Source organism: Monomorium pharaonis, chromosome 6 (assembly GCF_013373865.1).
Source record: "Monomorium pharaonis isolate MP-MQ-018 chromosome 6, ASM1337386v2, whole genome shotgun sequence".
Lineage (NCBI taxonomy): Eukaryota > Metazoa > Arthropoda > Insecta > Hymenoptera > Formicidae > Monomorium > Monomorium pharaonis.
Window position 1 is genome coordinate 17,665,399 of NC_050472.1, and position 12,148 is coordinate 17,677,546.

Below are 12,148 nucleotides of genomic sequence, written 5' to 3' on the forward strand. Positions count from 1 at the left end.
GAGTTTAAGATTCCTTTTTTTCAAAATATTTAAAACGCAAATGTTACCTTCCCGAAATCTCTCTCTCTCTCTCTCTCTCTCTCTCTCTCTCTCTCTCTCTTTCCTTCTCTCTTTCTCTCTCTCTCTCTCTCTCTCTCTCTCTCTCTCTCTCTCTCTCTCTCTCTCTCTCTCTTTCCTTCTACCTATCACTTAATTCTTGCAATTTTTTTAAACTTTTTATTTTTTATAAATATTTATGTATATATACACTGGCGCAAAATAAAACGAGACATAAATTTTGACCGAATTTTAGGCAATCTTCAAAGTGATGCAACTTTGCGAAAAATCATCTAAATTACATGTACTTTTTTTTTAATTAAAGGGCAAAGACTCTACTTTGAGAATCCCTAGGCGAAAGTTTGATTTGTTAAGTGCGAATACAATGCTCTGTGTATTGTAAAAATTTGATATTTTCTGCAATTGTCAGCCTATTGCAGAAATTATTTTTTACAATGCTCTGTGTATTGCAAAAATTCGATATTTTCTGCAATTGTCAGCCTATTGCAGAAATTATTTTTTACAATGCTCTGTGTATTGTAAAAATTCGATATTTTCTGCAATTGTCAGCCTATTGCCGAAATTAATTTTCACAATGCTCTGTGTATTGCAAAAATTCGATATTTTCTGCAATTGTCAGCCTATTGCCGAAATTAATTTTTACAATGCTCTGTGTATTGTAAAAATTCGATATTTTCTGCAATTGTCAGCCTATTGCCGAAATTAATTTTTACAATGCTCTGTGTATTGTAAAAATTCGATATTTTAAAGATAAACATAAATATATATACATGCATATGTATATGTACATTTATATATATATACATATACAGATATTTATAAAAAATAAAAATTTAAAAACATTTAAATAAATAATATTTATTTTCTAATAAAATCTATTTTTATATAATATTATAAAAAGGTACATAATATTAATAATCATTAAGTTGAGTCAGGTATAAAAAATCAATATATCGTTCGGTTGTAATTAACGTTGACTCCAAACGGATAGATATATCGATTTTTTTATAGCTGTCTCAAAATCCGATGGAATGTACTCCATGATTTTTTGTTTCTATGTTCTTTTGTCTTCTATTTTACCATGTCTTCTATAAATACTAATATATTGGATTTTATTTTTATTTTTTAAATTGACTTTAATACCTAAAATATCCAGATTATTTAAAATGTTTTTTTCATTAGTAATATGTAATATATCCTTCTTATAAAAAATTGTAACTCCTCCTGCACAACCATCACCTAATCTATAATTATTATATACCTTTCTTGTCTTTTTTTTTCTCCCTCCGTTTTTATAAGAAAATGTCTTAATCTTTACTAATTTAAAAGAATTATGCTTTCTTGAATCTTCTCTCTCTTTTCCTATTCTTCTTTCTTTTCTTCATCTCTTTCCCTTTCTTTAATCTATCCTTTATCTTCTGCAATTTTGAATAAAAAAGTGTAAGTGTAATTTTATAAATAACTACATAATATTATATAAAAACATATTTTATTAAAAATTATTATTTACTTAATTATTTAACTTTTTGTGAATAAATACATACACACATATATGTGTGTGTATTATATAAAAACATGTTTTTATATAATATTATGTACAATAATTATTTATAAATTTACATAATTTTACACACACACACAAGCGCGTGCGCATGCACACATAAAAAAATACACACACAGAAAAAAAAATATAACCAATAACATATGTAATTGCGGGCTGCCAACTACATAAAATACTTAATACAATATTTACCGTTAAGGCAAGTACAATGTTGATACTGCAATAACATATGGTATTGCATTGAGTAGGCAGTTTTCAATTACATATCTTATTGGATACATTACATTTTTTGCAGTGTATATATGATTTTAGATCCGTATCAGCTATATTAATTGATTTTGAAACAGCTATAAGAAAATCAATATATCTACCAGTTTGGCGTCAATATTAACTACAAACCGAATAATATATTGATTTTCTACACCTGACTCATTAATATTATGTATCTTTTTTATTTCTGTTCTCTGTTTATACCTTTTTAATGTTTCTTTCTTCTCTTACTCTCTGCTCCTTCTATTTCTTTCTTTCTTTTTTTAATATAATGCTTATTTTCTTTAACCTTAAATAAAAAACATTTAGATATATTAATAATAAAAACGCAGCTAAATCAAATTAAAAATTCTAATTTTGACAAAACAAACTTTATGTTGTAAAAGGAAGGAAGAACAGCAAAAAAACATTCAAAGGAAAAAATCATTTTCAAAAATTATATATATATATATATAAATATTATTGTTTTCAGAAATAAAATACTTAATGTGTTTAATTATAAAAAATTAAACTTTTTTTTACTTCTCCCCTCCCCCTCCTCCCTCTCTCTTTCTCTCTCTTTTTCTTCCTCTCGTAATTTTTTATTTGGCTCTTTTTTCTTTTTCCCTGATTTTTTGTAATTATTTCGATCAACTATCAAAGGTGACAGTTTGACAGCTGAAAATGACACGAAGTAGTTTGACAGCTGGAAATGACACGAAGTGAAGAAAGTCACAACGCACTTAACAACGAGATAGCGAGACAGCCAATCAGCATCTCGGAAAAGCGGCAACAATAAATTTGATTCGATTTAACATCTCCTTTTTTAGATAGGAGGATTTAAAAAAAATTTTTTTTTTGAAAAATGAACAGCGTAGTTAAATGAAGGTATTTAGGCTGTAAAACTTTTGTATAAAACATTTTTTGTATAAAACATTTTTTAATATTTTGTTTAGTTTACGAGATATAGCGAGAAAGGTAAAAATATCTCAACCTTTAAAGGGTAATTTCACTCCTTCAAACCGTTTATAAGCCCAAACAAAAAATTTTCTAATTTTAATGAAACTTGGCATAAATGTAGAGGGAGTAAATATATTAATTTAGAAATGTTTTATTTTGGTTCAAAAACGGTTTGAAGGGGTGAAACCACACTTGAAAGTTAAGACATTTTTGCATTTTCTCGATATATCTCGTAAACTAAACAAAATATAAAAAAATGTTTCATACAAAAGTTTTACGGCATAAATACCTCTATTTAACTATCCTATTTATTTTTTTCAAAAAAATTTTTTTTTTAAAGAAAAAAGTTTTTTTTTTTTAAGAAAAAGTTTTTTTTTAAAGCAAAAAATCAGAATTTTCGGGTTCGCGAGGTTTCCTTGTGAGTTATGAACCATCAAGAAAAAACAGCGTATTTTCCTTTATTTTGGAGATTTTACGCTACTTTCAAAATAATTGTTGGACTTAAAGGTATCCACGTTTTCTAAAGTACCTTTAAATTGTGTGCAGTGTTTTGCAGGGCTCAGAATTTTTTTCTGTTTGACTTGGAACTTAAAATATGCTATTTTTACTTTTCTTTGCGGCGATCGTTGATCGATGTGTGAGTGATTAAAAGAAAAATCACCTTAAGTAAAAATTCCAGATTTTCTTTTATTCTTAGAACATGCACCACTTTATCATTAATTTTTATTATACCGCTGGCATTAGCATTACCTAAAGCGTATCACGATTATTTTGAAAGTAGCTTCAAATCTTCAAAATAAAGGAAAATATACAATTTTTAGTTTTTTTTAGTTTTAAGGTGGTTTTCACACAACAAAACATTTTTTTGTCAAATAAGCAAATAAAGAAAGCAAAGTAGAAGTTTATAGCTTTTCAAATCTGTCATCGTAATTCTGTGCGGATCATTTTTGACCATGTTATAACTATTTAAATTTAAAATGCCGTTTTTAATTAATTGTTTATAACTTTTTTTTCACAATCTTTTATCAGATTAAATAAAAAATTATTTTAGCCCATGAATACGCTCAAATTTGATGCAAATTTAAAAAAAAATTGTGCTTTGTCTTAATAAAAAATGTTTATGTTAAAAAACTCAAAATTTTTAATCAAGAGATTAAAAAACTAGAGAGTTTAAGCTTTTAAATGCTTTTTGATTTATATATCTACGATTATTTTTTGAAGAGGTACAAAGATTTGAATGTGAACTAAATTTTTCTCACAATGTACCGCTTTTTTGGAAATTGAATGTATATATAAAAACATATGTATGTTACGAAAATTAAAAAATTGCAATTTATCTTTACCAGTTGCAATTGTCGGGAGAGGAACTACATTCGGTTAGTGAAAGAGATAGTACCGGTGGTGTAGGAAGTGGTGGTAGCGATGCGGCGTCTCCTTTAACAGCCAGGTCTCTCCGATTGGAACGAGTCGTTCAAGCATTAGCTCACAGTCAGGAAGAACTTAGAAGGTATATTTTTTATTTTATTGACAGAAATATTGATTTCAAAACTAGTTTGTTTTTTTTACGCCAAGCGTATAAATTTTTTTATATTCATATTTTATATAAATTGTTTTTAATATATACTTTAGCAACAATGCTGGGTAATATCTAGATATGTGTATCTAAATACACGTAAGAATACAAACATGTCAGTATACAAACATATCTTTATATATTTGAATTGAAATAGTTGTGCTTGTATTTAGATACAAAGCATAGTATCTGAACTTTTCAGATATATTTTCAGATACATTGTACATACATTACTTTATATCTCTTATAAAAAAAGGCTTTTTGAAGAAGTATGCTTACTTTTGACCTGTCTATTACTGTCGTTAGGCGCAATGTAGAATTGCACACATAGTAGAAAATGCAGAATAAAATCAAAATATTTTCTGATTATCTTTTCATTATCTTCCGCAGAAGATGACTAATTTTAAATATTTTAAAAGATGAAAACTACACAGAAATAAAAACTAATTCTATCAGCATGTAGATTTTCTCTTATTTGTCAGACAAGCAAAAAAATATCACATCATTATATAAAGCATTATTTTTTAAAACTGAATAAAAAAATACATATATATTCTATTTTCATTATCACCGAAAGATTATTTTGGCAGTAGTTATTGGTAATCAAATTTCAGTATTACGATGAAATAAATTGAGACTGATACCTCAAGCACTTTTAGTATGAGAGACTAAAGTAAATATAATGTAAAAAAAGTACTAATAAAACATATTTAATATATTTTTTAAATGTTATTACAAGAAATATTATTTAAAAGTATCTATCTAATATACTTTTAAAGTATCTTAAAAAATATTCTATACTTTTAATATTACGTAACATTCAGAAGACCGGCCTTTTTTGGGTGACTTTTTTAGTTTTAATGCTAGAAAATTTTTATTCTTGTCAGTGAATAGAACTATTTAAAAAATGACATCGTTTTAGCGCCTAATGAGGCTTCTAGTCAAGAAAAAAATTAGTATTTATTTTTTGCTGTATTTAAACTTTATGTTATTGATTATTGTTAAAATTATTATTTAATGTCAATTACACAATAAAAATGTTTTAAAAAATATGTATAAAAGCATAATTATGTCGCACTTTGTGAGGTATGAGGCAGTAAAATGTCATTATACAAGGTAACATTAATTTTTTTCGAAATAACACATATTATAATGAATGCCGATAAAAGAAGTAATTTTAACAAAATGAATAGTGTTTTCAGTAAATCTAATATGTTTGTCTTGCGTAGTAAATTTTCAAACATGATATAATGCAAAAAAGTCGCAATCAGAGCATATTGCTGGTGCGCCAGGAGATATCAAAGTTCGAGATAGATAATCATTTTTTAAAGAAATTTTAATACTATTAAGTCCACAAATATCATAAAATTGATTTGAATAGCCAAAAACATAAAATTAGGTTTCCGGTCCTCAAAAAATTAAAAGCATTGTATCTATTGATATATTTTAAAAGTATTTTGATATTAAATTATAGGCATATTTTTAAAGTATTTGGGTATCTGTATCTATATACATTTTAAATTATATATCTGTATCTGTATTGAGATTTTAAAAGTATTTTACCCATCACTGTTTGGCAAACTCAAAAAAGAAGAACCAAAATATCGACTATTTTATCAATCATACATAAAAAAATATTGTATGCAAAAGATACAACTATTGTATACGACTTCAATGTGGGGAAACCTTTATTTTATCTCATATAGTCATATAGCATGTAATACGACAGTAATATTATGTTAAGATACAGCATGAATATTGCTAAAATATTGCAAGGCTGAAATATCACTGTACTTTTATTAGTGTATCTCCTGAAAAATTACAATAATGATAACACAACAATTTTATTACTATAATATTTATGCATTTTTAAAAAGCATATTTCATTATTTTATTACACAGCTGAAAAATTTTATAATGCTACATTTTTTACCTACGTAGTTTTTTTAATTAACAAGAAACAGAACGCCACCGTGTTTATTTATTAGTGGTGCCGTGCACTATTATGTCATATTGTCATATTTGTATGATACTTTAACAATATTGCAATGCGATATTATATTGTAATATTTATATGTATAAGACCGCAGAGTTATCTTTTAACATTAAGTATAATTAAAAATTTTTTAATATTAAAATTACGCAATTGAATTATCGAGACAATAAATTTGTAAAAGAGATTTACGAAAAAAGGAAAATTCTTAGTATACTGAATGTAATAATGATATAAGTACTAGCCTATCTAAAGCGATATGACAAAGAAGTACAGTTTTGAGAGCAACTTGTTTTTATCGTACAATAACGCTCAAAAGGGTAATTAATTACAATAGGTACTTTTCCGAATTTTGATATTTTTTCATAACTTTTTTGGTAAACAACTTTGTTGTGACTCCGACAACGATAATCGGGGGAGCCCAAAAAATATGTAACCTACTAACTTTTTTGGCCATTTTTTCGAAATAATTTGGTAATTATTGTATTTACATTGGCGAGCCCTCATCGATTTTGATGACCTTCAAATATATTGTTAAGGTCATCATTCTGAGAACAACTTTTCTCTATACATGTTACCGCCGCTCGGCCTTAGTTTTTGAGTTATACAAAAAAAATTATTGACACAAAAGTTTAATAAATACCATACTTTTTTAATTTGCACTAGAACGTTTTGCTAATACTTCAGGAGAGCTCATTCCTCACCGCACAAAACGAACGAATCTGACAGAAAAAAGCATTCTGCCCCGCAAAGGGAGATATTAACAGTTAAAGTTGACGAAAAAGTTTAATAAATATTATTTTTAAAATTTAAAACATGAAAATTCGCAAAGGGTTATGTAGAGAACGCGTGGGCGGGGGAAGGATTGCACTCCCTCCCCCTAACTTTTCTTAACCTAACCCATTTTAAAGTCGCTATTTGGTTAATGCAAAAACGTTGGAAACGAACAGCGTGGAAAGTCGCAAACCTATGTGGTACTGTACAAGTGTGAACGTTGTTTACTTTACGTTTCATAAATATGATACATGGTATCAGTGCCTTATGTAAAGTAAACGACATCCACGCTTATACAATACCACATAGGTTTGCGACTTTCCACGCTGAACGTTTCCAATGCTTTTGCATTAACCAAAAAGTGACTTTAAAATGTTTGGATTAGGTCAGGAAAAATTACAGGGAGGGGGTGCAGGGGGAGGGGCTGAGCCCCACGCGTTCTCTGCTGCACCAGACTGAGGTATAAGTCGCTACAATCGTTTGTTTCCACATTGTTCTGTTGATAGGGCTGCTTTAAACAGAAGCACCTATTTTTTTCGATGTAGCTTTCAAGATCTTCGGCCCTTAAAAGGGCCAATTTTGATTCCGAATATATTTCTAACGTTAGAATTCTCGACTAACTTCAAAATATATCATACACACATTGAAGTGAAGAGCTTTTAAGAATTTTTATATGCATTAACATGTAAAAATTTTGTACATGATTTATGATAAAAAAAAAAGGAAAATGTAATTTATTATGTTAGTTTTGTGTCCAATTTCTCTATTTCTTATTATATTGCACATTAATTAATACAAAGTATACATTATTATGAAACCTGCTATATTATAGATAGAAAACATTTTCTAGTTTACATTTGTTTTTAAATGTTATACACTGGCGCAAAAAAAACAAGACAAAAATTTTGACCGATTTTTAGGCAATTTTCAAAGTGATGCAACTTTGCGAAAAATCATCCAAATTACATGTACTTTTTTTAAATTAAAGGGCAAAGACTCTACTTTAAGAATCCCAAGGCGAAAGTTTGATTTGTTAAGTGCGAACCCTTTGTATCGCATGAAAACCAAACATGTTTTTTTTAATTGAAAAAAGTAAAAGTTTGTTATCATTTTTCACAAGTTTCTCGTTAAAATTTGGCTAATATTAATCAAGATTCTTAAAGTTCATTCTTTTCTAAGCAATTTAAAAAAAAAACATGTCGATACGATGTTTCTTGTTGATTGCATACGAGTTTGAAATTTGCACTACATTTTAGAGTAGTTTAGCAAATAAATACGATATTTTTTTAATATCATGAATTTTGAATATCAATATGATATTGCACATTGATTTTATTTGTGTTGAACTTAATCATACCGCTGTCATCAAAGTGACCTGATCTGCACCACGTGGTGAATGACGATCTTTTGTTGACGAGGATTTGGTACATCGTGTGGCTCTGAAATTCATCGGTGGAAATTTGTACTTACTGATCTGAATGTAACGGATAGCTGACGCACCAATTTCACTGAAGTCAACAGAAGATCACATTCATCTATACTCATAAACCCACACATACACGTAAACATACATATACCCATACTCATACATAAAAAATAAAAGTTCAAATTTTATTTTAACAAATCAGTCTTTTCAGGGCCACATGATGTACAAAATCCGATCGTCATTCTCCACGTTGTGCAGATCAGGTCACTTTGATGACAGCGATATAATTGAGTTCAACACGAATAAAGTCAATGTGCAATATTATATTGATACTCAAAATTCATGATATTCAAAAAATACTGTATTTATTTGCTAAAATACCCTAAAATGCAGTGCAAATTTCAAACTCGTGTGCAATCAACAAAAAACATTGTATCGACATGTATTTTTTTTTAATTGCTTAGAAAAGAATAAACTTTAAGAATCTTGATTAATATTAGCCAAATTTTAACGAGAAACTTGTGAAAAATGATAAACTTTTACTTTTTTCAATTAAAAAACACATGTTTGGTTTTTATGCGATACAAAGGGTTCGCACTTAACAAATCAAACTTTCGCCTAGGGATTCTTAAAGTAGAGTCTTTGCTCTTTAATTTAAAAAAAAGTACATGTAATTTGAATGATTTTTCACAAAGTTGCATTACTTTGAAAATTACTTAAAAATCGGTCAAAATTTTTGTCTCGTTTTTTTTTTGCGCCAGTGTATTTTTTGGAATAGTATATTGTGAGGGCTAATTAAATTAAAAATTACAGTACAAAAAAAGTAGCAAATGAGAGTCAGGCGCTGTTTGTGGTACAGAAAAGTTTAATTATTTAAATATTAAAACATTATATAATTTTAAATAACAGCAGGTATTTTTATTCATTTTGAGTCATTTTCAACAGTATAGATAGCATGAATGTATTTTTCATGAGCAGAAATTAATAAATTCCATTCAGAATTCCAAGCAAGGGATGTTATGTGATTGTACTTTGATTGTCAAGTAGCAGTGACAGAAGAAAGTATACTGTAATTGACCATAATTATATATTCTATTTTAACTCTCTAACTGTATCTATGGATCTGAGACATCGAAGTCAAAATAATATTTACTCGTGACTAGCAGATCTGCATGATTATTTCCTCCTAAAAAAAGCGATTGAGCAAATTTGTCATCGTAAAGTCATCGCCGAATGCCGAAAAGGCAAAATCGTACGTGGACGCACGAAACTCATTCCTTCCAGGAGAAAGTAAGACTGTAAGTTATTTATGTTTGCTAGTTTTTTTCTTTATAAAAAGTTGCGACAAATTATGGGTTTTTTTTTCCCCAGTTATTGATTCAAAAATGGAACTTTGTACAACAGAAAGTTTATTATTCTATTTTTTTATGTAGTTTATACATCCATATAAAATTTCGTTAATATTAAATATGTCTAACAATAAATCTGTATATTATTTGATATTTTTTAATTCTAATTTATTAACATTTCTTCTTACTTACAAGGGAACTTTGCGGACCCGAAAATTCCAATTTTAATGAAGCTTGGCATAAATATAGAGGGGGTATATATATATAATAAATAAATTTAAAAATTTTTTGTTTGGACTAAAAAACGATTTGAAGGAGTAAAACCACCCCTAAAAGGTTGAGACATTTTTGGTTTTTGATATATTGAAAAAAGACAAAAATGTCTCAACCTTTGAAGGGTGGTTTTACCTCTTCAAATCGTTTTCAAACTCAAATGGAAAATTTTTTAATTTATGTAGTACCCCCTCTACATTTATGCCAAGTGTTAATAAAATTGAAATTTTTGCGTTTGTGAGGTTTCCTTGTTAGAAACAAGACATTTAAAATAGACATTTTAATTTTACTTAATAATTCAATTTTCTTGCAGATTATTGATTAATACTTTTTTTCTTAAACGCTACATTTGAAAATAAAAAACTTATTGAAAACACATTTTTTTACTTATTATTTATATTTCATTTAACATTTATATTTTTTTACTTATTTATTCAATAAAAAATTTGGACGAAATAACATGGCATTGTTATTTATAATGTTGACAGATATTTTGTGAATTTTTTCAGATTTTTTCTTTATTTTAAAAAATAAAGAAAATAGCGACAAACTTATACAGTCCCACTGATACAGTCCAAAAATAGTAAAGGCAAAAAAGTAATACAAATGGAAGATTAAGAGGATGCTAAAGTGACAGTCAAATTTGATTTGAATATAAAATCATTAGTGCACATTATGAACAAGATTTTGTGCGTGTGTGCGTGTATGCGTGCGTGCGCGCGTGTTGGAGACAATTTCCCGTTTGTTTTTTACTTCCGGTATGTAGACAATATTTTAACAGCAGTCCTTTATTTTTTTTCGTCTTCGATGCTAGATACTTTTTTTAGTTTCTTCCCTCCGTGATTAAAATTTATTATGGAGGTGGAGATAAGATTATTTTTAGAAACAAAATTGTTATAAATTCACCTCGCACAGAAAGATAGGGATATCGCAATAATTAATACGGTCCGCGCTGAATACTAGAATAAATGTCTTTATTGCTGAACTCTTTTGAAGATCGACAAGGGAGCAAACCCGTCCGTTCGCTACCGTGGCTTTCGAGCGACTGTCCCCGCTTCTCCCCGCTCCACTGGGCCGATCTCAGCTAAACATAGGACGATCGCGAGCTCGGTCTTGCCTCCAACACGCGCGCACGCACGCATACACGCACACGCGCACAGAATCTTGTTCATAATGTGCACTAATGATTTTATATTCAAATCAAATTTGACTGTCACTCTAGCATCCTCTTAATCTTCCATTTTACTTTTCCAGGACATTCTCCCCCCCCCCTTTTGTGGAACGAAGTACACAAATTCTATAATTTTACAGAACTCTTGTCTTAAAATATGTTTCAATAAATTAGATACTTTAACTTACAATCGCTTCTTAGATTGATAAACAAATTATTAGAATAATACGTAAAATAAACACAAACCTTGAACGCGGGCGCAAACTAAAACTATGTGCCGACTAACATTCTTCTTAGAACTAATTCTTAACTAGTACTCGAATCGCACCAGTTTTTTACTAATATGTCCACTTCGCATGGTTACAATCTGTGAACCATGGTCCTTTTGCTCACAAGCAGGTGGCTCGCTAAAAGTACAGTTTGCTCTATTGCTAGTTTTCTTGAATCCTTTTTGCTTACATAAGTCCTTACTGAAATCTCTCGATTCTTCCTGCGTAATTTCTAACGGATATATTCTTTGTACAGCTCTCTTAAACAGACCATTTTTTGTTTTTAAAACGAATACTCTTTCTTGACCGTCGCGGCTCGGAATTACGTCTACTACACGTGCAAGCGGCTAATCTATACGTTTGTGTGTAATGTCACCAATCAAAACGACGTCGCCGATTCTTATCTTTCGCGTCTTTTTGTTTTTCCCGTTTTTTAGCAATAATTGACCTAAATATTCAGTACGAAATCTTTTCCGGAGATTTTGGAGAATCT

The 12,148-nt window shown here is 28.8% G+C and overlaps 1 protein-coding gene across 29 annotated transcripts in view; it reads left to right on the forward strand.

Moving 5' to 3' along the window:
• Positions 1–12,148, forward strand: part of LOC105833660 (liprin-alpha-1) — a 420,505-nt gene that overhangs the window by 253,524 nt on the left and 154,833 nt on the right. For all 29 annotated transcript variants that reach the window (XM_036289154.1, XM_036289155.1, XM_036289153.1 and 26 more), the window contains one exon: positions 4,174–4,334. In XM_036289154.1, the coding sequence (XP_036145047.1) occupies positions 4,174–4,334 (161 nt within the window). The remainder of the gene's footprint in view (positions 1–4,173; positions 4,335–12,148) is intronic.